This window comes from Pistacia vera, unplaced genomic scaffold (assembly GCF_008641045.1).
Source record: "Pistacia vera cultivar Batoury unplaced genomic scaffold, PisVer_v2 Contig406, whole genome shotgun sequence".
Lineage (NCBI taxonomy): Eukaryota > Viridiplantae > Streptophyta > Magnoliopsida > Sapindales > Anacardiaceae > Pistacia > Pistacia vera.
The window spans coordinates 1,143,999-1,169,568 of record NW_022196231.1 but is presented as its reverse complement, the minus strand read 5'-3'; the positions used below and the strand labels follow the sequence as shown (position 1 = coordinate 1,169,568).

The following is a 25,570-nucleotide window of genomic DNA, read 5'->3' as shown; positions in this document are numbered from 1 at the left end:
GTAGAACACAAAGTAAACAGAAAAAAAAAAAAAAATGGAGGAAGAAAAAGCCAAGTAAATCTATTGGATATGCTTTTTCTTCAATTTCCTCGTTTGTCTTCTACTCACTTTTCTAAGCACCTAATTAATAGTAGTCCAACAACACATCAAATACACTCCAAGAAATTATGTTGTTCAAATGTGCGCGCGGCCAGAATCATCTAGCAACTGATCCCCCCTGCAATTAGCGCACCAGAAGCGCCAGTTATGGAACCGACAAGCGAAGATGGCTTTGGCGCCTAAGCTCGAAGCTCTAGCGTAGCTGGACGAGGCGCCTGCAACCTGATGGCGTAAAAAAAGGCACCATTTACCATCAGGTCACCCTCGGATCTCCAGTTCCAATTCTTCCATTCACTTTGTGGTGCATCTTCATACTTTGTAACCTGCATGAAATTATAAGCAAAATGTGTTATCTTGAACACATTAGAGAATGGTTAGAACAGGGGGGTTGAGTGATGGAATTTAGGTCCATACTTCTTTACTGAACTGTCATCAGGTGCAACAAATCTGTTTCCTTGACTATTAATGGTTGGTCCAGCACTTCCTCAATGGCAATACATTTCCAATGAGTAGAGTCATTGTTACCACATGGAAATATCCATGTCTACATCTGAAAATTCGAAAACAGACAATATATAGTGGGGAGAGATCACATATCTAGAGACTATAATTATATACACTTTTTTCTTCTTTTCGTTAAATTTATGATGATGATAATTACCTTGGCATTCTTTGGACAGGCTTCTCCAAAGTGGTTTAAAGGCTATAGTGACTTGCATGTTCTTGTCTTGAGTGTAGGAATCACTGTGGCCAGCAACATGAACCTTATCATGGTGGGTCATGTAATTGTTCGAAATGGGTGATGGCACTTGACCGTGAATGGCATCAACGAGTCCATCTTTGACAATTGATAGAGAACAATGATCAACCCGATGTGGGTTCACACGAATATGGACACTCCATCACCGTCTGACACTGTTCTCCATCCGTAGGCTTTGGGGAGTCCCTCACCATGGCATTTCCTCCTTGTTTACAGTCATGAATATGTAAACCATGAATTATATATTAGTAACGAACTGTATAGTAATGCATGGACCACCGGCTATATGAACACTGGCACCTCGACCGTCAATTGTCTTGAAAGAGTTCATAATCAGTTCTTCCTTCAATTGAATGGTCATATCGCGAGCAAAATGATCCACAAACGGTCATCTTGAATAACAGCATCCCAGGGTCCCTGGCTTCGGGTTGACGGGTCTGGTCGCTAGGATCAGTGACTACATAAATTTTACCGTCTCTTCCACCAACGGCATTCTTGCCGAAACCAATTGCGCAATCGCTAGTCTCTCGCCGGTTCTTCTCCCAGTTGGGGTCGCACCCTCCAGCAATCGTCAATAGGATTTCCAGTTCCACAAGACAAATAACCCAAGTTCCTCCTGGACCGCGTGAGTTTCCTGTATACCCCAAAAAATGAAACACATTATTAGAAAATTTATATAAATAACTACCATAAATGGAAATGGGGTTGTTAAAGAATTAGTAGTGTGGAGCCATGGTGTTACAATAAATATACCTGTGTACTTCTTGTACAACGGATTCCGGGTCTTGAACAGGGGAGGAGGAAATGAGAGCTGGGACAGGAAGAGGACAGAAGGGAAGAACAGAGAGAAACAGAAGGGTTAGACATTTCAATTTTCCCTCTTCTTCACTAGACAGTACTTAGTGAGAGTAAAGAGTAAAGAGTAATGAGGAAGAAGAGAGAGTGGTGAGTGTGGGAAGAAATTAGAGGGGTATATATAAAGATGTTAAAGCCGGGGTAAAGGGCGTGATTAAACTAAACATGTGGGTCCTCTGTGCTTCGTGATTTCAGGTTTTACGGGATTCCACCAGTTAGGTAGTTTTGGTCGTTAAGCAAAGCATTTGAAGTCAAATTTTTACTACATGAAAAAATACCGCCATCATCCTCCTCCTCTGCTCTTTTTTCTAAGGCAGACTTAGCTGTCTGATGGATATTAGTTAGAACCTCCAACATACCGACCTTTTTACCTCAAAAGAAACGAAAAACGAATATAACATCAAAATTACAGTAATTAAGTTTCTAAGATAATTAATGATTAGTGTTTGTAATTAATTATGTTAATCTTCTGATCCACGCCAGGAATTCTTTGATTCATGTCATGCTCATGCATACCAAATCGAAAACGCCTATATTGATTTTGCTTCTTTGTAAATTTTAAATGGAGCTTGTTAAGCTATTATAATGATAAACACGAACAATATTGCCTTCTGTGAAACCATCGTGATGATGCAGCAGCTTTAATTGGTTGCTCCATTCTAATTAAGCCACGATTAAAACACTTAATTTGTTTTTGTTTTCTTAATTGGGGTTTTTTCAATTTAATCTAATCAGAAAGGACACAAGTTTTATAACACACAAAAAATAGAACATTCTTTTAATAAATTTATCATTTTTTGTGTGTATTTTTCTGATTAGTTTTTAAAAAAAAAATGTTTGCAAATTGATAAAACCCATTTTTTAATTCGTAAGCTATTATAATATACACCAAAATGGAATGATAAACATGGAACATTTGTAGCAAATTGATCATGCAGCATTTGCTACACGCCACGCACAAGATTCACTGTCTATTCAAGGATGAATTTTCTCTTTTTTTTTTTTTTTTTTTAGTATTATTAATGGAAATTAAAATAAAGATGAGTAATCTCTATTAGTCTTGATAAAAGAGCAAAAGAAGATTTTATGAGTTTTTAAGTTTGAATCTCTTCAAACATTAGTAGGAATAGTCATTGAGACTTACCTGATCGATAGTTTTAAAGTCTCGAAAGATTAGTTATAATATGCAAACTGAACCAAATAATTTAGACCGACAATTCTAAACCGCGAAAGATTCCGGTGATTAAAAAAGAAAAAAATAGAGAAGAAATTTGTGTGACAGACGCACATGCTTTTGCCCACTAAATCAAACAATGTAGGCCCAAATATTTTATTAGCTTTGTTTTGTTTATTGTATGTGCTCTTCTTATCAAAAATTTCTTAGCCGCAAACTTCGCCGAAATTTCACATTATCAAACAACTTCCTCTTAAATTTGCTGACATGGCCTAATCCCTACCTGTTACACTTCTAGTTCTACTTGTTTTATGGCAATACATTATACTCCAGCTGGATTCTATGCCTAATGGATCGGAGATGAATACCCGGCACCCGCTTAAATGGTCCAATCATTTGCCACGTTATCTTCTAATAATTTTTATTTTGTTTTAAATTTACCTAATTAATATAAAGAATATTATAATAAAAACATTTGAGGTATATTAGTTCATATTAGATATAGTTTATTAATTATAATAAAACTATAGATAAGGGTTTATGTTGATATTGGTTTTTCTTCAAAATTATTTTTTGATAATATAAAGGGACAATTTTGTCTTGAAATATGTGAAAAATTATTTGATGAGCTTTCACAAAAGACATATTTTCAATAGAAACCCAAATATAATATTCCTATAATAATGTTTGTTATATAATTATGTTATGTCAAACATTATAACACGATATATGCGATCTCAATCGGAGTGGATCCGACCCGATACGGAACTGTTGTTAGTCATAGAACATAGCACAAGATAGAGGGCGTAGGATCCGTTGATTACCTGAGCTGAGCATCTTTCTTAGTTGAAACTTGAAAGGTACTTAGTCACATGGGGATTTTGATTCGCACGACTAGATTCTGTTGTCGTTGGTATGAGAGTATCAGAGCCGTTAATTATGGATTTAAAGGAGAAAGCGGAGCGTTGATATTGGAATTGGAATGGTGGGGTGAAGAAGAAAAGCGCCACGTGCAGGTCTTTGTTAAGGCAGTTAGTGTGTCAGTAGGGAATAGGGATTCAATAAAGAAACATATACACGATGGATGAATGGGTTTTATTTCGATGGTGGCCGGCTTCCTGAAAACTACTTGGGAACCTCCCTCATCCACTTAACACGTGGTACCCCACTGGTCCTGCCATGTGGCACTCTCCTTCTAGGCCAATACTTTTTCTCCTTTGCACATGCATTATCTCGTTACATCACATCAATTTTTTTTCGTATATTAATATTTAATTGGGCTGTTAAGTTTTGATTTGATTTTCATAATTTGATGCATGATTCGTGGGTTATAAGTCAAATTTTGATTTTATTTTTTCATAATATTTTACCACATGGTTTAGTCAAATTTTCAGTTGTAATCTGATAGTCAAATGTTCAGTTGTAATCTGATAGTCAAATTTTTGGTGCAATTTTCTGGTAGCAGATGAATGAAACCGGCATTTAATTTGCAATAAGGGAAACTACAATTACATTAATTTTATAATTAAAAGACATAAACAAAGGAAATTATTAGATTGGAATTATAACATTCAATAAAGTCTTTTAGGTATATTATTTAAAAGGTTTTGAATTCGAATATTTTATCAGGTGTTAATCAGAGTAATTATTGAAGTTCTTAACCAATTGATAATTATAAGGTTTCAAAAAATTAGTTAAAGTATGTGTAAATTGACAGAATCAATCCGAATTATAAAAAAACAAAAAGGTCCGTGACAAGTTAGATATGAATATAGAATGTGAAGAATTATTTAAAATTAAACAAGTTTTGTCAGATGTGATGGGACTTATCCCAGCATATTGGATGAGATCAACTAGTTATTTATCATATTTGATAATCGGATTTGGCCATTTGAGTCGAATCATAAATTTTATCACAATACAACTTGTACAAGCAAGAATACAAGGCTTAGCATAATAGAGGAAGAAAAAGCCAAGTAAATACTATTGGATATGCTTTTTCTCAATTTCCTCGTTTGTCTTCTACTCCTTTTCTAAGTACCTAATATAGTAGTCCAAAACACATCAAATGACTCCAAGAAATTAATGTTGTTCAAATGTGGCGGGCGGCCAGAATCATAGCAACGCGATCCCCTCTGCAATTAAGCGACACAGAAGCGCCAGTTATGGAACCGACAAGCGAAGAGGCTTTGCGCCTAAGCTGAAGCTTTAGCGTAGCTGGACGAGGCGCCTGCACCTGATGGCGTAAAAAAGCACCATTTACCATCAGGTCACCCTCGGATCTCCGTTCAATTCTTCCATTCACTTTGTGGTGCATCTTCATACTTTGTAAACTGCATGAAATTATAAGCAAAATGTGTTAAATCTTGAACAACATTAGAGAATGGTTAGAACAGGGGTTGAGTGATGGAAATAGGCCATACTCTTTACTGAATCGTCATCAGGTGCAACAAATCTGTTTCCTTGACTTTAATGGTTGGTTCAGTCCTGCACTCCTCCAATGGCATACATTTCCCAATGAGTATAGTCATGTTGTTACCACATGGAAATATCATGTCTACATCTTGAAAATTCGAAAACAGACAAATATATAGGGGGGAGAGATCATATATCTAGAGACTATAATTATACACTTTTTTCTTCTTTTGTTAAATTGTGATGAGATGAAAATTACCTTGGCATTCTTTGGACAACACTTCTCCAAAGTGGTTAAGGCTATAGTGACTTGCTAGTTCTTGTCTTGAGTGTAGGAAATCACTGTGGCCCAGCAACATACCTTACATGGTGGGTATGTAATGTTCGAAATGGTGATGGCACTTGACCCGTGAATGGCATCAACGAGTCCATCTTGACCATTTGAGAGAACATGATCAACCCAGATGTGGGTTCCACCGAATATGGAAACTCCATCACCGTTCGACACTGTTCTCCATCGTAGTGCTTTGGGGGAGTCCCTCACCATGGCATTTCCTCCTTGTTTACAGTCATGATATGTAAACCATGAATTATATATTAGTAACGAACGTTATAGTAATGCATGGACCACCGGCTATATGAACACTGGCACCTCGACCGTCAATTGTCTTGAAAGAGTTCATATCAGTTCTTTCTCAATTGAATGGTCATATCGCGAGCAAAAATGATCCACAACGGTTCATCTTGAATAACAGCATGCCTCAGGGTCCCTGGCTTCGGGTTGACTGGGTCTGGTCGCTAGGATCAGTGACTACATAAATTTTACCGTCTCTCCACAACGGCATTTTGCCGAAACACAATTGCGCAACAGCTAGTCTCGCGGTTCTTCTCCCAGGGGGTCGCACCTCCAGCAATCGTCAATAGGATTTCCAGTTCCACAAGACAAATAACCCAAGTTCCTCCTGGACGCTTGAGGTTCCTGTATACCCCCAAAAAAGAAACACATTATTAGAAAATTAATATAAACTACCATAATGGAAATGGGGTTGTTAAAGAATTAGTAGTGGTGGAGCCATGGTGTACAATATAATATAACCTGTGTACTTCTTGTACACGGATTCCGGGTCTTGAACAGGGGAGGAGAAATGGAGCTGGGGACAGGAAGAGGAGACAGAAGAGGAAGAAACAGAGAGAAACAGAAGGGATGACATTTTCAATTTCCCTCTTCTTCACTAGACAGTACTTAGTGAGAGTAAAGAGTAAAGAGTAATGAGGAAGACGAGAGAGTGGTGTGAGTGTGGGAAGAAATTAGAGGGGTATATATAAGATGTTAAAGGCGGGGTAAAGGGCGTGTAAAACTAAACATGTGGTCTCTGTGCTTCGTGATTTCAGGTTTTAGGGATTCCACCAGTTAGGTAGTTTTGGTCGTTAAGCAAGAAGTTGAAGTCAAATTTTTACAATGAAAAAATACCGCATCATCATCATCCTCCTCTGCTCTTTTTTTTTAAGGCAAACTTAGCTGTCTGATGGATATTAGTTAGAAACTCCAACATACGACCTTTTTACCTCAAAAGAAACGAAAAACGAAATATAACATCAAAATTACAGTAATTAGTTTCTAAATAATTAATGATTAGTGTTGTAATTAATTATGTTAATCTTCTGATCCACGCCAGGAATTCTTTGATTCATGTCATGCTCCTGCATACCAAATCGAAAACGCCTATATTGATTTTGCTTCTTTAAATTTAAATGGAGCTTTAGACTATTATAATGATAAACACGAACAATATTGCCTTCTGTGAAATCATCGTGATGATGCAGCAGCTTCAGGTGCTATAAGAATTCCCAGTCAAGAGTCAAGAGTCCCCTTGCCTCTACTCAAGGCAAGCAGACTTAGAATTGTTGATTTGAACCATAAATGATGAATTTGGACTTAGTTATGTGGTCAGGCTTCAGTAATATAGATATGTCCGCTGTGGCATTCCTATATTTAGGTCACTTTCCATTGTCTGCCACATCCGTAGTTTCCAAGAGTGATCAACATAATCATATGAATGGATGGGATTTGTAAATGTTTATCCTAATACCATAACTAGTATATTATCTTCTCCAGAGATTCGTCCCCCGTGAAGCAAATTTGATCCGTCTCAAAACTCTTCACACTTGTCACTTTGTTAACTAGTCATGTGGGATATCCCAGTACCATAATTTCGGAAAAAAATGATAGGCATAGCTGACCAACCATTAAAGGGAGATAGCTGGTTCAAGAGACAACCCTAAACCATGTCAACATCTGGCCAACTAGTTGGAGAAGACGTCGTGTCAAACAACGATCCGATCAACAACAACCTGCCACGTAAACCCAACCCACAAGAGGCAACAGCTCCATTATAGCCCACTTCGGAACCTGCATGTGCGACCGCCTGCAATATGATAAATAATGTTGAAAATTGTTAGAACTTTTGTCAAAGATGTAGTTGTAAACCAATTTCAGTTTTGGTCCATAGAAAACCACTCTTATCAAAAGCAGTTCCATGTGCGTTCTCCTTTTCTTCCACACTAACTACTCTTTTTCTAATATCTGCAAAATCTCTTGTGGACCCATCCCGCAATACCCTGACCTAATAAAATCGCTTCAATTTTTATGCATTGGTGAAAGAGCAACGGTTTCTGTAATTTTTGGTCAAACGTAGTCTGCAGAATGTGAAGGCATTTATGTTCTCTAGGAAAAGAGTATTGCGTGGAGTATGTGGGTGGATGGACATTGCTGTATGGGAATCCATATTTTAAAAGTATTCAACATTGAGCCAATCGATGATGATTCATCGAAGCTAATTTCTCGGTAGCCAACAGGAGAACCCCATCTGTAAAATTCAAGTTTCTAATCAATTAAATTAATTCAAATTTAGTTGATCCTTTTCTTATGTCTTCACTTGCAATTTCCCATTTGCTTTTGTTGTCTTTTGGTTTCTAATATTTTACTGCATTTATGGCTTATGCCAAGACTGTGTTATGTCATTCATGCGTGTATTTTTGACAGAAGAAAAGACACAAACAGAGAGCTTCGATATAAATAAGATAATTTAGTATAATCAACACTTCTGCACTTGTTTTCTCTCAGCCCATCAAGATTCTTAAAGAATCATCAGATGGTTTCTAAGAGTTACAGGTCGAGGTTGTAATCATCAGAGTTGAAAAAAAAAAAGAGAAAAAATCAAAAAAAGACAAAGGGTAGAAAACAAAAGTAAACAGAACAATCTCAAAAAAAAATGGAGGGAAGAAAAAGCCAAGTAAATACTATTGGATATGCTTTTTCTTCAATTTCCTCGTTTGTCTTCTACCCTTTTCTAAGCCTACACTAATATAGTAGTCCAACAACACATCAAATGCACTCCAAGAAATTAATGTTGTTCAAATGTGGCGCGCGGCCAGAAATCTAGCAACGTGATCCCCTCCGCATTAAGCGCCACAGACCAGCCAGTATGGAACCGACAAGCGAAGATGCTTTGCGCCTAAGCTCGAAGCTTAGCGTAGCTGGACAGGCGCAGCGCCTGCACCTGATGGCGTAAAAAAGCACCATTTACCATCAGGTCACACCTCGGATCTCCAGTTCCATTCTTCCATTCACTTTGTGGTGCATCTTCATACTTTGTAACCTGCATGAAATTATAAGCAAAATGTGTTAAATTGAACAATTGAGAATGGTTAGAACAGGGGGTTGAGTGATGGAATTTAGGTCCATACTTCTTACTGAATCTGTCATCAGGTGCAACAAATCTGTTTCCTGACATATTAATGGTTGGTCCAGCACTTCCCCAATGGCATACATTCCCAATGAGTATAGTTATGTTACCACATGGAAAATCATGTCTACATCTGAAAATTCGAAAACAGACAATATATTAGTGGGGAGAGATCACAATATCTAGAGACTATAATTATACACTTTTTTCTCTTTCTGTTAAATGATGATGATGATAATTACTTGGCATTCTTTGGACAAGGCCTTCTCCAAAGTGGTAAAAGGCTATAGTGACTGCATGTTCTTGTCTGAGTGTAGGAAATCACTGTGGCCAGCAACATGACCTTATCATGGTGGGTCTGTAATTGTTCGAAATGGTGATGGCACTGACCCGTGAATGGCATCAACGAGTCCATCTGACAATTGATAGAGAACAATGATCACCCAGATGTGGGTTCCACCGAATATGGACACTCCATCACCGTCTGACACTGTTCTCCATCCGTAGTGCTTTGGGGGAGTCCCTCACCATGGCATTTCCTCCTTGTTTACAGTCATGAATATGTAAACCAGAATTATAATATTAGTAACGAACTGTATAGTAATGCATGGACCACCGGCTATATGAACACTGGCACCTCGACCGTCAATTGTCTTGAAAGAGTCATAATCAGTTCTTCCTTCAATTGAATGGTCATATCGCGAGCAAAAATGATCCACAACGGTCATCTTGAATAACAGCATGCCTCAGGGTCCCTGGCTCGGGTTGACTGGGTCTGTCGCTAGGATCAGTGACTACATAAATTTTACCGCCTCTTCCACCAACGCATTCTTGCGAAACCAATGCGCAATCAGCTAGTCTTGCCGGTTCTTCTCCAGTTGGGGTCGCCCCTCCAGCAATCGTCATAGGATTTCCAGTTCCACAAGACAAAAACCCAAGTTCCTCCTGGACGCGTTGAGTTTCTGTATACCCCAAAAAATGAAACACATTATTAGAAAATTTATATAATATAAATACCATAAATGGAAATGGGGTTGTTAAGAATTAGTAGTGGTGGAGCCATGGTGTTACAATATAAATATACCTGTGTACTTCTTGTACAACGGATCCGGGTCTGAACAGGGGAGGAGGAAATGAGGAGACTGGGGACAGGAAGAAGGAGACAGAAGAGGAAGAGAACAGAGAGAAACAGAAGGGATAGACATTTTCAATTTCCCTCTTCTTCATAGACAGTACTTAGTGAGAGTAAAGAGTAAAGAGTAATGAGGAAAGACGATGAGAGTGGTGAGTGTGGGAGGAAGAAATTAGGAGGGGTATATATAAAGATGTAAAGCCGGAGTAAAGGGCGTGATTAAACTAAACATGTGGGTCCTCTGTGCTTCGTGATTTCAGGTTTAACGGATTCCACCAGTTAGGTAGTTTTGGTCGTTAAGCCCAAGCATTTGAAGTCAAAATTTTACTACATGAAAAAATACCGCCATCATCCTCCTCCTTGCTCTTTTTCTAAGGCAGACTTAGCTGTCTGATGGAATTAGTTAGAACCTCCAACATACGTACCTTTTTACCTCAAAAGAACCGAAAAACGAATTAAACATCAAATTACAGTAATTAAGTTCTAATAAATTAATGATTAGTGTTTGTAATTAATTATGTTAATCTTCTGATCCACGCCAGGAATTCTTTAGATCATGTCATGCCATGCATACCAAATCGAAAACGCCTATATTGATTTTGCTTCTTTGTAAAATTTAAATGGAGCTGTTAAGCTATTATAATGATAAACACGAACAATATGCCTTCTGTGAAACCATCGTGATGATGCAGCAGCTTTAATGGTTGCCTCCATTCTAATTAAGCCACGATTAAAACACTTAATTTGTTTTTTTCTATATGGGGTTTTTCAATTTAATCTAATCAGAAAGGACACAAGTTTTATAAACACAAAAAATGAACATTCTTTAATAAATTTATCATTTTTTGTGTTGTATTTCTGATTAGTTTTTAAAAAAAAAATGTTTGCAAATTGATAAAACCCATTTTTTAATTCGTAAGCTATTATAATATACACCAAAATGGAATGATAACATGGAACATTTGTAGCAAATGATCATGCAGCATTTGCTACACGCCACGCACAGATTCACTGTTACTATCAAGGATGAATTTTCTCTTTTTTTTTTTTTTTTTTTAGTATTATTAATGGAAATTAAAATAAAGATGAGTAATCCATTAGTCTTGATAAAAGAGCAAAGAAGATTTTATGAGGTTTTAAGTTTGAATCTCTTCAAACATTAGTAGGAATAGTCATTGAGACTTACCTGACGATAGTTTTAAAGTCTCGAAAGATTAGTTTAATATGCAAACTGAACCAAATAATTTAGACCGACAATTCAAACCGCGAAAGATTCGTGATTAAAAAAGAAAAAATAGAGAAGAAATTTTGTGTGACAGACGCACATGCTTTGCCCACTAAATCAAACAATGTAGGCCCAAATATTTTCTTAGCTTTGTTTTGTTATTGTATGTGCTCTTCTTATCAAAAATTTCTTAGCCGCAAACTTCGCCGAAATTTCACATTATCAAAAACTTCCTCTTAAATTGCTGACATGGCCTAATCCCTACCTGTTACACTTCTAGTTCTACTTGTTTATGGCAATACATAATACTCCAGCTGGATTCTATGCCTAATGGATCGGAGAGATACCCGGCACCCGCTTAAATGGTCCAATCATTTGCCACGTATCTTTAATAATTTTATTTTGTTTTTAAATTTACCTAATTAATATAAAGAACATTATAATAAAAACATTTGAGGTATATTAGTTCATATTAGATATAGTTTATTAATTTATAAAACTTAGATAAGGGTTATGTTGATATTGGTTTTTCTTCAAAATTATTTTTGATAATATAAAGGGACAATTTGTCTTGAAATATGTGAAAAATTATTGATGAGCTTTCACAAAGACATATTCAATAGAAACCCAAATATAATATCATAATAATGTTTGTTATATAATATGTTGTCAAACTTATAACACGATATAATGCGATCTCAATCGGAGTGGATCCGACCCGATACGGAACTGTGTGTTAGTCATGGAACATAGCACAAGATAGAGGGCGTAGGATCCGTTGATTACCTGAGCTGAGCATCTTCTTAGTTGAAACTTGAAAGGTACTTAGTCACATGGGGATTTTGATTCGCACGATAGATTCTGTTGTCGTTGGTATGAGAGTAGCAGGCCGTAATTATGGATTTAAGGAGGAAAGCGGAGCGTTGTATTGGAATGGAAATGGTTGGAGTGAAAGAGAAAAGCGCCACGTGCAGGTCTTTGTTAAGGCAGTTAGTTCATCGTAGGGACTAGGGATTAAATAAAGAAACAGATACACGTGGGTGAAGCGGTTTATTTCGATGGTGGCCGGCTTCTGAAAACTACTCGGGAACCTCCCTCATCCACTAACAGTGGTACCCCATTGGTCCTGCCATGTGGCACTCTCCTTCTAGGCCATACTTTTTCTCCTTTGCACATGCATTATCTCGTTGACATCACATCAATTTTTTTTCGTATATAATATTTAATGGGCTGTTAAGTTTTGATTTGATTTCATAATTTGATGCATAATTAGTGGGCTATAAGTCAAATTTTGATTTATTTTTTCATAATATTTTCCACTGGTTTAGTCAAATTTTCAGTTGTAATTGATAGTCAAATGTTCAGTTTGTAATCTGATATTCAAATTTCGGTGCAATTTCTGGGCAGATGAATGAAACCGGCATTTAATTTGCAATAAGGGAAACTACAATACATTAATTTTATAATTAAAAGACATAAACAAGGAAATTATTAGATTGGAATTATAACATTCAATAAAGTCTTTTAGGTATATTATTTAAAAGGTTTTGAATTCGAATATTTATCAGGGTGTTAATCAGAGTAATTATTGAAGTTCAACCAATTGATAATTATAGGTTTCAAAAAATTAGTTAAAGTATGTGTAAATTGACAGAATCAATCCGAATATAAAAAAAAACAAAAAGGTCCGTGACAAGTTAGATTGAATATAGAATGTGAAGAATTATTTAAAATTAAACAAGTTTTGTCAGATTGGATGGGAGTTATCCCAGCATATTGGATGTGAGCAATAGTTATTTATCATATTTGATAATCGGATTTGGCATTTGAGGCGAATCATAAATTTTATCACAATACAACTTGTCCAAGCAAGAATACAAGGCTTAGCATCCATTCTAACCCTGTATATATATTCACAAAATGTAATAGGTTTTGGTAATTTCTAGGCGTGGTGGCGGCCGAAGAAGAAGAAGAAGATTGGAGGCATAGGACATTGTTATGTTTTGAAAAGGCAAAGCGGCATGTGGTGGACCAAAGTGAAAATGGATTCAAAAATGGAAAGTAACGGGGGGATGATATAATGGATTTGTACAGCATGCGTACTTAAGTTAATTAATCCATCTGATTTTAAAAAAAAAAAAAATTGTATATTGGTGGATGGATGAGACAAAAAGATGAGATGGAGAAGAAAATGGGGTGCATGTGGTGTAGTGGTATGAAAGAAGTTAAAACATCTAATCATGTTACAAACTTACCTTTTCTTTTCTCTTCTAAATTTAACTGCATAGAGTATGAGCTAGCAGATATCATAATGATTTTTTTATATAAACTTAACAATTATGCTGAAGCATGCTTTAACATAATTCACACATCAACAATTATTACATGCAATCCTTTTGATTAACCATTACGATTCTCTTCGCTTCCAACAATGATCATCTAATGTAAACTTTGCCTTCAGACTGAAGATATATATTAACATTTCATTTTTTTTTTTTTTTAATTGGGTCAAGATAGTTTACTAGTTGGGCCCATTGAAGTACCCATTATGGATTAGGCCAAGGCCCAAGTTCTCTGTCATTTAGGCCCTTATTAAACACATTATTTAAGAATATCTGTGTTGGATATTTCTTTAATAAAAGCTGGTTGCTTTACGAGAATTTGTCAGGTCAGTTGACTGTAGATTTCTTACTGTATCTGTATGGTTTTTGGAGGGAAAATCAAGGTCAACTTTGAAGTTTGAAAAAAAAGAAGCACCTGTAAATTAATATCCTTATCCTTATGACCTTATCCTTATAACAATTGCTACGTACCAAGCAGTAGACGACAGAATAGTACGTAACAAACAATTATAAATTTCGTATACTCGATTGGTATCTAGTACTCTGCTGCACTCAATCTTGCCACGGTTGAGTTAAGATGATTCCTTCCTTTCGGTTCAATATTTTATGGTTGATGGTGATGGTGAAGGTCCACCATAAATGAAAAATGTAGTTACATCATGTGAACTGTATTCCTAGTTAATGAAGAAAACGATTAACATTACCCACCCGTCCCAACTAGTTCTCCTCCATTCATCATATTAATGCCATATCACATTCTTCTTCTAAGTCCACAAAAAGCGGTGAAATATCTGTTCCAATATAAGAATGGACGTTCTTTCATTATATGTTGCGTATAGTTTTAAATGCTCTGTAGAAAAGTAGTTGAAGAACTTTAATTTGTTTACTCTATTAAATAACTTTCCATTATTATATTGTTATCACAGGCATGTCTTATGGTCTGATCCATCATAGGAATGTATCATCGAAAAGATTGATCCGACGGTCCAGGTTCAAAACAGAAATATTTATTAGTTTGACCGCGGTCCGCGGCTTTTTACGTACTTGGATGTCTAGGTGAAAGATGCAAAGGCCAAAGTAGCTTCTGGTTGACTCGTAAGAGACTAGGAGCTACTGATTTCACTCTCTTTAATGTCCCTTTAAGAGAACAATTGAACGTCCATTGGATCAATCACGTGAATGCGCAGAGGAAATGCATGAATCCCGCAGTTGAATTTAGTAGGGCTTTCTTAGGCAGCGGCGTGTCACAGACTTCCTAGAGATTTCAATAATTAACCTACTCTGCCTCTTAAATTATATTTATTATAATTTTCAAAAAAAAAAAAAATTCACTATTGAAGGTGAAGGTGAAATGTGAGGTAGTTGAGTTTCGTTACCGTTAGTTTTGGTTCTTGAACGGAGTCAACATCCATGCTATTATGAGGGGCTGCAATAGGTACGCGGCATAGAATGATTAGGTGAAGTCTGCATCAACGCTGGCTAAGAATGTAGGTGTACAGTGACTGTGATAAGAAGGGACGCGGATACGTAGTGAAGATTTATAACGATATTTGTACAAACCAATTTGTATAAACTTTTATCACACACCATAAATATGTTATATAGTATTGACTATTGAGGTTGACATAATTTAATATCAAATTAATATTATTTAAGTTTTTGTCATTTGATACTTATATGGTGTCTCATGTAAATTTATACAAAGAGAGATGACATATCACAAACATGTCATATAGTATTAAAATCAATATAATTTAATATCACATTAATGTTACGTTAATGCTTGCATAGTATATACAAGCATTACACATTTAGTGTATAGAAAAGTGTACTACTAAATACTAATAGTGCACCCATTAATACTATCAGGTACCACTCTACCAGATACCCTTCTAGTAGCTCAGCTAATTTATGGACTAAATGTAATACTTACACTCCCATATTCCTCACGCCCTTTCTCCTGCTTCACACTTCAAATTTCGATCTTCCTAATTAATTCTCTTACCTAAATAAAATTTTCTCGCTACCTATTTTATGTCACAACCATACCAATAATAATAATAAAAAATCTACAAAACAACCGTTCAAAATAATGATTTTTTTTTTTTTTGGTTAATTACCATATCATTCATATAACTAGGGATAGACGGGTTCGGCTCCTTTTTTAATTGGGTCAAGATAGTTTACTAGTTGGGCCCATTGAAGTACCCATTATGGATTAGGCCAAGGCCCAAGTTCTCTGTCATTTAGGCCCTTATTAAACACATTATTTAAGAATATCTGTGTTGGATATTTCTTTAATAAAAGCTGGTTGCTTTACGAGAATTTGTCAGGTCAGTTGACTGTAGATTTCTTACTGTATCTGTATGGTTTTTGGAGGGAAAATCAAGGTCAACTTTGAAGTTTGAAAAAAAAGAAGCACCTGTAAATTAATATCCTTATCCTTATGACCTTATCCTTATAACAATTGCTACGTACCAAGCAGTAGACGACAGAATAGTACGTAACAAACAATTATAAATTTCGTATACTCGATTGGTATCTAGTACTCTGCTGCACTCAATCTTGCCACGGTTGAGTTAAGATGATTCCTTCCTTTCGGTTCAATATTTTATGGTTGATGGTGATGGTGAAGGTCCACCATAAATGAAAAATGTAGTTACATCATGTGAACTGTATTCCTAGTTAATGAAGAAAACGATTAACATTACCCACCCGTCCCAACTAGTTCTCCTCCATTCATCATATTAATGCCATATCACATTCTTCTTCTAAGTCCACAAAAAGCGGTGAAATATCTGTTCCAATATAAGAATGGACGTTCTTTCATTATATGTTGCGTATAGTTTTAAATGCTCTGTAGAAAAGTAGTTGAAGAACTTTAATTTGTTTACTCTATTAAATAACTTTCCATTATTATATTGTTATCACAGGCATGTCTTATGGTCTGATCCATCATAGGAATGTATCATCGAAAAGATTGATCCGACGGTCCAGGTTCAAAACAGAAATATTTATTAGTTTGACCGCGGTCCGCGGCTTTTTACGTACTTGGATGTCTAGGTGAAAGATGCAAAGGCCAAAGTAGCTTCTTGTTGACTCGTAAGAGACTAGGAGCTACTGATTTCACTCTCTTTAATGTACATTTAAAAGAACAATTGAACGTCCGTTGGATCAATCACGTGAAGGCGCAGAGGAAATGCATGAATCCCGGTTCACGCAGTTGAATTTAGTAGGGCTTTCTTAGGCAGCGGCGTGTCACAGACTTCCTACAGATTTCAATAATTAACCTACTCTGCCTCTTAAATTATATTTATTATAATTGGAAAAAAAAAAAAATCACTATTGAAGGTGAAATGTAAGGTAGTTGAGTGTCGTTACTATTAGTTTTGGCTCTTGAATCGAGTCAACATCCATGTTATTATGAGGGGCTGCAATAGGTACGCGGCATAGAATGATTAGGTGAAGTCTGCACCAACGCTGGCTAAGAATTTAGGTGTACTGTGACTGTGAGGAGAAGGGAGTAGGGACGCGTACGTAGTAAAGATTAACTATAACAGTGTATCGCAAGGTGTATTACTAAATAGTAAATACTAATAGTGCACCCATTAATACTATCAGGTACCACTGTACCAGATACCCTTTTAGTAGCTCAGCTAATTTATGGATTATATCGCTATAAAAAAATGCTAGCGTTATAAAGATTTATATAAAAAAAGCATATAAAAAAGGTTTACAAAGTTCTATATAAAGAAACATATAAAAAAGGTTACAAAGTGACATCATTAAAAAAAAATAAAAATAAATAAATAAATAAAAAACGAAAAGAGAGAGAAAAATCATAAAAATTAAGGGTGAAAATTATTTTTATATGTGTCTTTGTAAATCTAGCATTACTCGTGTCTATAATACTTACACTCCCATATTCCTCACGCCCTTTCTCCTGCTTCGCACTTCAAATTTCCATCTTCCTAATTAATTCTCTTACCTAAATAAAATTTTCTCACTACATATTTTATATCACAACCATAATAATAAATCTAGAAAACAACCATTCAAAATAATGATTTTTTTTTTTAAATACTTCTATGCTTAAAAAGTCACTATGATGTTAGCTCAATAAATGCCTCTTTTGTACTAACTACCAAGCCCATACCTCCTCAAAGATATTCATACTAACCCTATCTCATTTCAAGAGATGAACGGACGAGAGCCTTCCATGTGTCAAGGCAACTTGCAAAACACTTATTACATTGATCTCAAAGGTATATAAATTGACACTTCTCTTTCCGAAAATGGGGGCTGGGCATATGAGAGTTAGACATAGATTTGAGTTTCATTATTTCTCTCTATAAACAAAGCTTTGTTCCATCTTTGTATGTCTTACCGGTAATATCATAGAAATAGCTAGAGAATAATACAATAATAGTGGATGTAGGATTTACTTTAAGCATCCGAACTACTATAAAAACCTCTCTTGTCAGTCTATTATTTATGTTTTTTGTAACATATATAATCTTAGCACCATATTCAAATCTCATGGATCCATCGCGTGTAATTTCTAAGACTCTATTAGCACTTTGCACGTACGAGTTGTTGGTGTCAAAATCAAGCATCAACAAATACCATATCATTCATATAACTAGGGGTAGGCGGGTCCGGTTACCTACCCAAATCCCATGGAATTGGAACCAAAACCGACTGGTTCCTGGGATTTGGAACCAGAATCGGAACCAGCCAGTTCCAATTCCTAAAAGCCTAGAACCAAAACACAAGTTTCGATTCCGGTTTCAAGTACCTAAGAAAATTAAGATACACCCCAAAAGTTTACAAAAAGTACATTTTAGTCTCAGCTTCTACTCGGGTATCAATTTCGGTTAACTGCAGGAACCGAAACTAGAACTGCAGAGTATCGGTTCCGATTTTTTATAATCGGAATGAGAACCGAAACCCTGAGTATCCGCTGGTCCTAATTCTACCCTATTTTTTTGCCCACCCCTACATATAACTATCTAGTAAAATTTGTGTTATTTATGAATTTTTTTCTTCTCTCGTTTATAGATTAATTGTTATGAATAGGGGTGAATATGAGTAAAGGGTAGAACTTGAACTGGCGGGCACCCACTCATTGGTTCTAGATAGGAATTGGAATCGATCCCATTACGGGATGATTTTGGTTTTGAAAAATTGGAATTGAGAATTCTAGAGTTCGGTTATGGTTCCTACATTGTTGAAGTCAGGAATCAGAACTGAAACCGAGGTCTAGGTACTTGGGTAGGAATTGCGAATAAATTATAATTTTTACTTATTTTATATGTTAAAATAAATAGTAAGATAACAATTTGACAATATTTATTAACTTTAATAATATAAATTTTGAATATTCAAAGGAAATAATGTCATTAACTGTTATTTTAAAAAAAAAAAAAAAAATCTCTAATTAAGGAACGTAATATACGCGCCTCCAGTGAAAGTGGCAATGCTGATAGAACCGACCGTAGTTACAGCTTTATGCCACAAGGCATAAAAACTAACTGAAACTGCCGAAGCCGGAATGACAGAAACACCCCTGTGAGAGGCTCACTGGCCGAGACCAATGCTTCACTGCAACACTCTGCACACAGAAGAAAGAAACAAGAATTTTTCTGCAAAATAATTTTTTTTTCTCCTCTCTCTTTCTCAACAAAGCAAATGAAAACAATGTCACACCCTTCATTATCACCCTCATTCATTAATCACATTTACTTCTTTGCCACTGACAACTACCTCTTCTCTATCTTTAATCTCCTCTCCCATCATCAATGTTTATGTATATGTATCTTTAGAACTAACCAAAGCTCATCCACCAAGAACACCGAGATTTTAGTGCTAGGGTTCTGTTGCAACCAGCCCTTTACGCTTCTTATTCAACCTTCGTTAACTTCGAAGTTTTATATTTTTATTTGTAGGTTTGAATTTTCAACTTTTGTCGTTTTTACATTGTTTTGTTTTGTTTATCTTAAATTTTGAATTCTTGGATTCTCTTTAGAATGTAACAGTTGTTTTCTTGCTACGTTTTTTCTTTTGAGCCCTGTGTATGGAGATATTATTAAAATAGCTTAAGGTTCTTGGTGTTGGTCGTGTACACGACTCTCTTTTGCTTTTCCTTCGAAAGGTAGGAACACATGCTTTCTTTTGCAGATTCTTTTTTTTTTTTTTTTTCTTTTCGGTTTTTTAATTGCGCTTTTCTAGGTGCTCTTTCTTATTCTGTCGTGATAGGTGCTACATTTTAATTTAGATGTTCTTTTACTGTATCTAGTTATGAAGATTGCATCCGGTGATAGTGAGGAGATTATATGCTTTTTTTTCCTTTTTTTTCGTTTTGTGAAATGTAAGTGGCGGCCTTTGTCTTAGATTGACTGAGAGAATTCTTTCGGATTCTTTTGACTGAAACAGTGTTCTGGTTTTAGTTTTGCTTTTTATTTGGATAGGAGTTGTCGTTCAATGTTTTCCATTGATGTTTATTCAATTTTTAATTTTATTGGTTTGTTGGGCCGATGATTCATTGGATTTCTTTTCAGGTGAAAAATGATGGCCGTTCTAGTGGGTCCTGAAGATTGAGTTTGTAGGAGAGAAAGAGCTGTATTTTGGATTATCTGTTTGATTTTTTGAAAATGACGGAAGGGCGGCGACATTCAGTCGATATCCCTATCTCTAGAACACTTATAGCACTCAGGAGAGTGAGGTCCCTGAGGGATCCATCAACTAATTCGTTGAGCAAATTTTCTGCAATGCTTGACAATGTGAATTGGGAAACAAATTCAAGCAATGGGATTTCTCTGCGGTTTGAAAATGGTTGTAAAGAAGGTGTTTCTCAACATAATGGTCTCTTGGGATCAAAATCTTTAGGTTTTAATGCACTGAGAAAGGATCAAGATGATGATTTGGAAATGCATCGAGGCTTGCCTAATTCTTTGGCATGTCAGAATTTGGGTCGGGAAGGAAACACTGGTAATCCTGGTAGAATGAAACAGGTTGAAGGATTAGATAATTATTCATCAAATCAAAAAGAGGTTTATGGAGATGGATTTCTTGATGAAAGATATTGTAGTGATCATAGGGATGAAGAATTGAACTTGGCTTGCATTGTGCCTCCTAGTAATTCTATGGAGGATGTAGGTTCATATAAGGGACCAATTCTAGGATCATTATCAAAGGAAAAAGTAGACCAATCTGTGTCTAAACGGAAATCCCGAATCAAAAATCAAACTAAATTATGTGAACCAGACGGTAATCTTGGTAGTCTTGTAAGTACTCCATGCCCTTCAGGAAGTGATGCCCTGTCAAATCGTAGCATGTCATTATTTACAGATGAAGAGGTTGATGTTGTTGACAGCAGTTATCGTGGATGTGGACTAAGCTACTGCTGGTCCAGAACTCCACGGTCCAGAGAATCAAATCCTTCTGATGTAGAAGACCATCCCTTGTTATCTGGGGAGGTAAGTGACACAACTCTTTATGGACGTGGGCATCACAACATCAATAATGAAATTGCTACATGCTCAGAAACTCCTAGGAGTTTGAGTCAGAAATTCAGGCCAAAATCTTTTGACGAATTGGTTGGACAAAACGTGGTTGTGAGGTCTTTATTGGGTGCCATCTCTAGAGGAATGGTAACATCCTTTTATCTCTTCCATGGTCCTCGTGGTACAGGCAAGACCTCTGCCTCAAGGATCTTTGCTGCTGCTTTAAATTGCCTGTCACTTGAGGAGCACAAGCCATGTGGTATGTGCCGAGAGTGTATTTTGTTCTTTTCTGGTAGGAGCAGGGATGTCAAGGAAGTGGATTCTGTGAGAATCAATCGAACGGACAAGGTCAGATCCCTTATGAAGAATGCATTCATCCCACCCCTTTCATCACGGTTTAAGATATTCATTGTTGACGAGTGCCAGTTGCTGCATGGGGAGACGTGGGTAACTGTTTTAAATAGCTTGGATAACATTTCACAACATGTTGTCTTTGTAATGATCACTTCCGACCTGGATAAGCTGCCTCGAAGTGCAGTATCTCGGTCCCAAAAATATCATTTTTCTAAGATAAAAGATCCTGATATTGCTAGCAGATTGAGGAAAATCTGTGGTGAAGAGGCTCTCAACTTTGATCAGGTTGCTTTAGACTTCATTGCTACTAAATCAAATGGTTCACTAAGGGATGCAGAGATGATGCTTGATCAGCTCAGTTTGCTTGGTAAAAAAATTACAATGTCCTTGGCCTACGAGCTTGTGAGTATTGGATAATTGTTTGTTGCATATACTTTAGCCCATTTTTTTCCCGTTCAAGATATTGAAAAAATGTTTTTGTGTGCAGATTGGAATCGTTTCTGATGATGAATTGCTTGATTTGCTAGATTTGGCTTTATCTTCTGACACTTCGAATACAGTAATAAGGGCCAGGGAACTGATGAGATCAAAAATTGATCCAATGCAACTTATTTCACAACTTGCAAATCTCATCATGGATGTTCTTGCTGGTAAATGTCAGGAATGTAGTTCTGAAGCTAGGAAAATGTTTTTCAGAAGGCACAATTGTAAGTACTTCTGTGCATATAAATTAATAAGTACTTAATTAATTTGGTCATTATTTCTTCAAACTATTAGTCACTTGTATTTAACTAGTCAGTTGCTGTATCCGTGTCAATGTAAAAAAAATTCCACAAAATATGATTAATGTTAAGAGTTTTTGAGAATGTTGACCTTCAGCTAATAGCTTGCTGACTTAAAAAGTCAACATTTAGATGAACTCTAAATTGCTGCATGTGACTTGACCAAACTAGTTACCAACTGATTGTCAATACTCGGATGAATATTTTTTGTGTTTCAAGTCATGGCATTTATACGTGCTGCTGACTTTTTTATTGGTAGAGGTTTGCTGTTTCTTACCAACATGGAAGTTCAACTAAATTTCTTTCCCTAGAAGGATTCTTGAGCTTCTCATTGTTTGATCATATATGATGTACTATATTTATGTAATTTAATGTTGTTTTCTTGGTTGCATTAAGATTGATCTATTTAACTAGTGTGATATGAATTTTGATAGTTTAATATGCATATATATGACTATCTTCAATTCAGTGCCTATGGTGACTGTACTGCGTTTACTCCACCACATATTTCACTGTTGTTTTCACCATTATCTGACCGTTTATTGCAATTTTATGTCCCATAGCTGAAGCGGATAAGCAGAAATTGAGTCATGCCCTGAAAATTCTTTCTGAAACAGAGAAACAGTTGAGGATGTCAAAACATCAAACCACATGGCTCACTGTAGCTCTATTGCAGTTAAGCTGTGTGGAGTCTTCATCCTTAGATCTAAGTGATTCCAAGCCAAGTCAGAGAAATGCACATGAAAAAGGTCATAAACTCACAATCACTGCTAATAATTGGATATCTCTCTTTAGTTCCTATAAGAAGTCTTTCTATTGCTCTCTATCCCCTTTTATTGTGTTGATAAGGTTCAAATATTCTAATGAGGTAAAATTTTCATGCTGAAATCTGTTCTTGTTTGGATGTAGATGGTGATTCTCATAGCACATTATCCCCTGGCGAGAGCTTGAAGCATCTGGTTGTCCATTGTTCTTGTGATGACAATAAATCAAACAAATTTGGAACACGGGAGGATTTTAAAGGAAAATTGGAATCGATATGGAAGAGAGCTACAGAATTATGCCAATCCAAATCGCTCAAGAGTTTTCTAAGGAAACAGGGGAAGATGTTGTCTCTTCATGTTAACCAAGGTACTCGCTTCTGATGCTTTATTAATTATACCTTTAGAAGGTATAGTGTGGATTTTTGTCTGTACTGCTAGTGATGACTGAATAATACTATCTCAGGTGTGGCAATTATTGAATTGCAATTCCATCATCCTGACTATGTATCTAGGGCCGAGAAGTCCTGGAAATTGATTGCAAGCTCACTTCAGACGATATTGGGTTGTAACGTTGAAATACGGCTACTTTGTGCTCCCATGTCAAACCGTAGCAAGACAAGGAAGTCCTCTTTCAGTTTGTTTAGTTGTTCACGCAGAATTCAGCAGAAGTCTCAATCAACTACAGAGTGTGGGAGTGATTCTGAATATTCTGATTACATCTCTGAAAAACTTATTACGAAGGACAGACATGTTTTGAATTTTTACTCAGATTGTGGATCACAGATGTCAAATAACCCTTATCACAGAACAGAAGTGATAGGGGCTTTAAGAAATAGCGAAGGAAATGTACTAAGCACTGGTACAGCCTCTTCCCGCAGAATAAATCAACATGATGCATTAAAGGCTCCTGGTTATAATATCAACTCTTTAGAGGAAGACAGAAACAACTGCGAGAATTTATCAATTCAAGAGCCAGAAATTCAGCCAAGCTGCTTTCCTACAACTTTAAGGCTTAAAAAGAAGTTATGTGCTTCAGACGCTACTCAAATGGTTCATACAAGTAACCCACAAGAAAACAAGCTTGCGTTGTCTGTCCCAAAGAAGAATTCTTTTGATACATATATTTGTGTCAATGATCCCTGTGTTTTCTATGGCAACTCAACTAACTGCTCCAACAGCTTCAGAGAGGAGGATGGGTAAGAGGTTTCATAGCAATTTTCTTTCGTTCTCGTCTACAAAAAGATTAATTTATTCCCAGTAATGCAAACAATGCAAACCATATGCAAAGGTTTAAACTTAAGGTGAAGGTGCAGTTGCTACAGAGTTTACCCTTGTGGGTGCCCCCAGCATTGGCCGGCAATCTACCTAACATCATTCCATGTTAATTGCTATCTAGATTGCATGCATGTGAGCTGTTGATGTGTCGATGTATGTTTGAAAATTGACAGTTAACTACAAACCAGTAAATTTCTTGTTTTGTGCCTTCTTTAAGTACTTCACTACTAATTTAATATGTTGTGTCTTTTGGCAGATTGAAAGATTACTCCAATGTGCTTTGTTGGAGAACCCCCACATTTCCCCTAAGGAAGGTAACACTAATATTATAGTGTAAAGCTCAATGGCCTGATACTAGTTTAAAAAGAAGGAATAACATGATTGGATGCAATTAATTAGTATATCATAGCTGATGTTTGATCTCCCTTTTTTAGTACTGGAGGCTGCCCTGACTATGTTACCTCACTTCTGCCGTGTCTCTCTCATTTAAACCTTAGCTGGTTAAGACTTAGATAATTTTATCTTAATTTCAGGTTTATCTATTTATCTGCCTTAGATTATTAAGTCGAGGTGTTTTAGATGCGTGTATACATTGTTCTTATATTGTGCTAAAACTTTGTATAAGCTATTTTTTTAAGCATATCCAGTTAATAAGAAACTGGTGAAAGTGCTTGCGAACACCTAGTTGAAATAAACTAGGATGTTAGATAGTGATGGTGTGAGTGTGTTGACGATTGCAGGCTTGGCAACTGGCACACCAACAAAAAAGATCAAACTTAGTGGGGCGCATTCTACCCTGTACCACCGCTAAGCAAGCAGTAGTTTTATGATGAGGGGCAGATGGCAAACGTTTATGGTGGCTGCAGAAGAGCTTAAAATATACTGAATTTTTGCAAATTTTTTGTAAGTATTTATTGCAGAACATGGAGATCATCACAGGGCATAATGTTATTGTAATAATATGTATAGCACTTCATTTGATTTTATAGAATAAGCTTCCGATGAAGAGCCAGTTTCTGTTAGCCTCTTTATTTTTAACATGTNCGAACACCTAGTTGAAATAAACTAGGATGTTAGATAGTGATGGTGTGAGTGTGTTGACGATTGCAGGCTTGGCAACTGGCACACCAACAAAAAAGATC

The 25,570-nt window shown here is 36.3% G+C and overlaps 1 protein-coding gene and 3 pseudogenes across 2 annotated transcripts; 1 reads left to right on the top strand and 3 right to left on the bottom strand.

The window, feature by feature from the left end:
* Positions 1 to 200: 200 nt before the first annotated feature.
* LOC116142289 lies at positions 201 to 1,998 on the bottom strand (annotated as a pseudogene).
* Positions 1,999 to 4,980: 2,982 nt separating this feature from the next.
* LOC116142288 lies at positions 4,981 to 6,309 on the bottom strand (annotated as a pseudogene).
* A 2,509-nt stretch (positions 6,310 to 8,818) lies between these two features.
* Positions 8,819 to 10,244, bottom strand: LOC116142287 (annotated as a pseudogene).
* A 9,318-nt stretch (positions 10,245 to 19,562) lies between these two features.
* LOC116142221 (protein STICHEL-like 2) lies at positions 19,563 to 25,435 on the top strand. Of its 2 annotated transcripts, none has more exons than XM_031427657.1 (8): positions 19,563 to 19,692; positions 20,309 to 22,009; positions 22,095 to 22,314; positions 22,953 to 23,138; positions 23,299 to 23,520; positions 23,617 to 24,349; positions 24,685 to 24,742; positions 25,169 to 25,435. In XM_031427657.1, the coding sequence occupies exons 2-8, from the start codon at positions 20,402 to 20,404 to the stop codon at positions 25,256 to 25,258; spliced, it is 3,117 nt and encodes a 1,038-aa protein (XP_031283517.1). In that variant the 5' UTR covers positions 19,563 to 19,692; positions 20,309 to 20,401; the 3' UTR covers positions 25,259 to 25,435. The 2 variants fall into 2 exon arrangements, with proteins under 2 accessions (XP_031283517.1, XP_031283516.1); XM_031427656.1 differs by having other exon boundaries at positions 19,563 to 19,696.
* The last annotated feature ends 135 nt before the right edge of the window (positions 25,436 to 25,570 follow it).

Bases quoted from the DNA above. Each gene is read 5' to 3' on its own strand.
- LOC116142221 (XM_031427657.1), top strand. From the start codon at position 20,402: ATGACGGAAGGGCGGCGACATTCAGTCGATATCCCTATCTCTAGAACA. The intron at 23,139-23,298 runs GTCATAAACTCA...GTTTGGATGTAG, and splicing joins GAGAAATGCACATGAAAAAG to ATGGTGATTCTCATAGCACA. The intron at 24,350-24,684 runs GTAAGAGGTTTC...GTCTTTTGGCAG, and splicing joins AGCTTCAGAGAGGAGGATGG to ATTGAAAGATTACTCCAATG.